At 40.1% G+C, this 2,284-nt stretch overlaps 1 protein-coding gene across 1 annotated transcript; it reads left to right on the plus strand.

Annotated features, from left to right (window-relative positions):
* Window positions 1–532: 532 nt before the first annotated feature.
* LOC125179176 lies at window positions 533–2,045 on the plus strand. The gene is made up of 3 exons (XM_047884559.1): window positions 533–809; window positions 1,065–1,202; window positions 1,846–2,045. Exons 1-3 carry the CDS (start codon window positions 587–589, stop codon window positions 2,043–2,045), a joined length of 561 nt encoding a protein of 186 aa, XP_047740515.1. The 5' UTR covers window positions 533–586.
* The last annotated feature ends 239 nt before the right edge of the window (window positions 2,046–2,284 follow it).

The raw sequence follows: 2,284 nt of genomic DNA on the forward strand, positions 1-2,284 counted from the left end.
AGTAGCAATCCAGAGACTTAATGATAGCATTGATGCTTACATACTGGGTTTTGAAGCAAGAAATTTAAATATTATTAGCAATTTAACACCGAAAAAGCTAATTATTACCTATGAATTTCGTTGCAACATATTCTCTCTTTTTGGTGGTTTAAATAAGTCTGAGCGCGAATATATTTGTATATTGCCCTCAGATCGGGCCTGAGATCTGGTGAAGAAGGTTGCGTTTGCTCGCAGTTATTGGGGGCTTAAACCCATTAACTATTAAATCATTATTTAAACCCCTTAAACCTTTGATCAACTCAGCGTGCCGAAGTAATTCCAGGAACTCTCATGAGCAAATCAAGCTCAAGACTGTGGATTTCCATGCATTTGTCTGATCTACAATCAACTTTCCAGATGTGAACTGATCCTTCTATAGCGTTTCTACAATATTCTCATCAAAACACGCGTCGTAAAAATGAGTCGCTCACTGCAGTCACCAGCAGTCTTCTTAATTCTTTTGATGTCCATGGCCGCGTTACATTTATCAGAGGCAGTAATAAATTCAAAGGACTTGTGGTTACCTTCAACTGCGAACAAAACGGCCATGGAGAAGAGCGGGTACCAAATGGCCACGTATGCTACGGACTCAGCCATGCATTGTCTTGGAATTTCACAGTCGCTGAGCTGGTCTGTCGTGTCGTGCTACACAAAAACGGACGTCGGGGCGCAATGTCAGGTGATGGGAGCTGATGCTGTCATGAGCGCACCGGGCGGTGTGGGCATCGCTGTCGGTGCTACGGAATGCAAAATCAAGAAGTCCTTCGTGGGTACGTTACTATTGTATATTTTATTTTTGGGTTATATTCTAGGAACAAGAAACGTGAAATAATTGTAGTTTCGATGTCTAATGCTAATCAATCGAGCAAACCAACGGCTACTGTATTAAAAAAAAATGAAGTCAACTTCTTGATAACACAATTTAGATATAAACATGAAATGTATTTATTGGTATTTGATTCGCATGGGCGGCAGTCGTATTGGTCTCGAGCCAAATTGTTAAATTATATTATTTTATTCATAAGATTCGATGAACGCCGCTACTGACCGATGCACAAAAGAGGACGGAACCGAGGCGCAGCTGAGCGAAGCTTACCCGCAAAACTCGACCTGCTTGACGCTATTCAACTGCACTGAAAATGGTCCGCAGCCGATCACAGCAAGTATGAGTTTACAAGTACTTCGTGTACGTAATTAACGACTTTTCCCAGCCTTTGTAATGTATTTTTTATATGGAATTATGATTAATTGCACATTTTAATGTTATTAGAGAGATTAGTGTCATTTTCAGTGAGAATACCGAGTAAACATTTTGTTTAATCTTTTCTCATGGGACTGAGAATCTGGAGAATATTCATCAAACAAGCCTTCAGATAGAATTTAAAAACAGCCAAAGAAGTCTCTATTTATTTACAAAGAACGATTTTTCGTAGTCTTATAAATACTAAAAAACTTCCAATCGATGGGCATTTAACCAAAAACGGCTTTTGGTCGAAAAGTTTATACGCATACGGCTTAGCTATGTATATCTACCCTGAAAAATGCGAGTGCCCAACATATGTCGTTTATTTTGTTACCACTTGCACGGCTGCAAGTTCAATAAACTTCAAGAAGTCAACCTTTTCCACTCAAACCAAAATGAAACACCTAACTCATGCCTCCCTTTAATTTAGGGGGAAAAAGGCCAACATTTTTTCACAATCCAACAAGTTTTCTTGGTATTCCAGAAAATGCAGCCTCCTCTCAATTTAGGGGGAAAAATGTCAACATTTTCTCAATATCCAACAAGTTTTCTTGGTATTCCAGAGAATGCAAAGTTTGGTCTAGAGGCTGAGCTTGGTCTAGAGGCTGAGTTTGGTCTAGAGGCTGAGTTTGGTCTAGAGGCTGAGTTTGGTCTAGAGGCTGAGCTTAGTCTAGAGGCTGAGCTTGCTGAAGAGGCTGACCTTGCTGAAGAGGCTGAGATGCATGACGCGGTTCACTCAGTGATGAATGCTGAACTGAACTGAACTGAGGGGTTAATGACGCAGGTTCAGACTCAGATCCGTCCACTTCTGACTCATCTAATGAATAGTCGTAGTACTCAAATTGGGTCGTTTCAAGAGGTTCAATTGCTTCGTCGTTTGTGTCTGAAGAATGCTGATTTGAAGCGGCCTTTTCAAGTACTCGTTCATCACGAAGCATTGTAATTTATTTACTGCATGCAAATAGTCTTATTTTAAGCAAAACCGAAGTTACAAATAAGTTT

Source organism: Hyalella azteca, unplaced genomic scaffold, assembly GCF_000764305.2.
Source record: "Hyalella azteca isolate HAZT.00-mixed unplaced genomic scaffold, Hazt_2.0.2 contig15595, whole genome shotgun sequence".
NCBI lineage: Eukaryota > Metazoa > Arthropoda > Malacostraca > Amphipoda > Hyalellidae > Hyalella > Hyalella azteca.

Excerpts from the sequence above, each read along its gene's own strand:
- LOC125179176 (XM_047884559.1), top strand. The coding sequence starts at position 587 with ATGGAGAAGAGCGGGTACCAAATGGCCACGTATGCTACGGACTCAGCC. Across the intron at positions 810-1,064 it reads AATCAAGAAGTCCTTCGTGG|ATTCGATGAACGCCGCTACT; the intron begins GTACGTTACTAT and ends TTTATTCATAAG. Across the intron at positions 1,203-1,845 it reads TCCGCAGCCGATCACAGCAA|AGAATGCAAAGTTTGGTCTA; the intron begins GTATGAGTTTAC and ends TTGGTATTCCAG.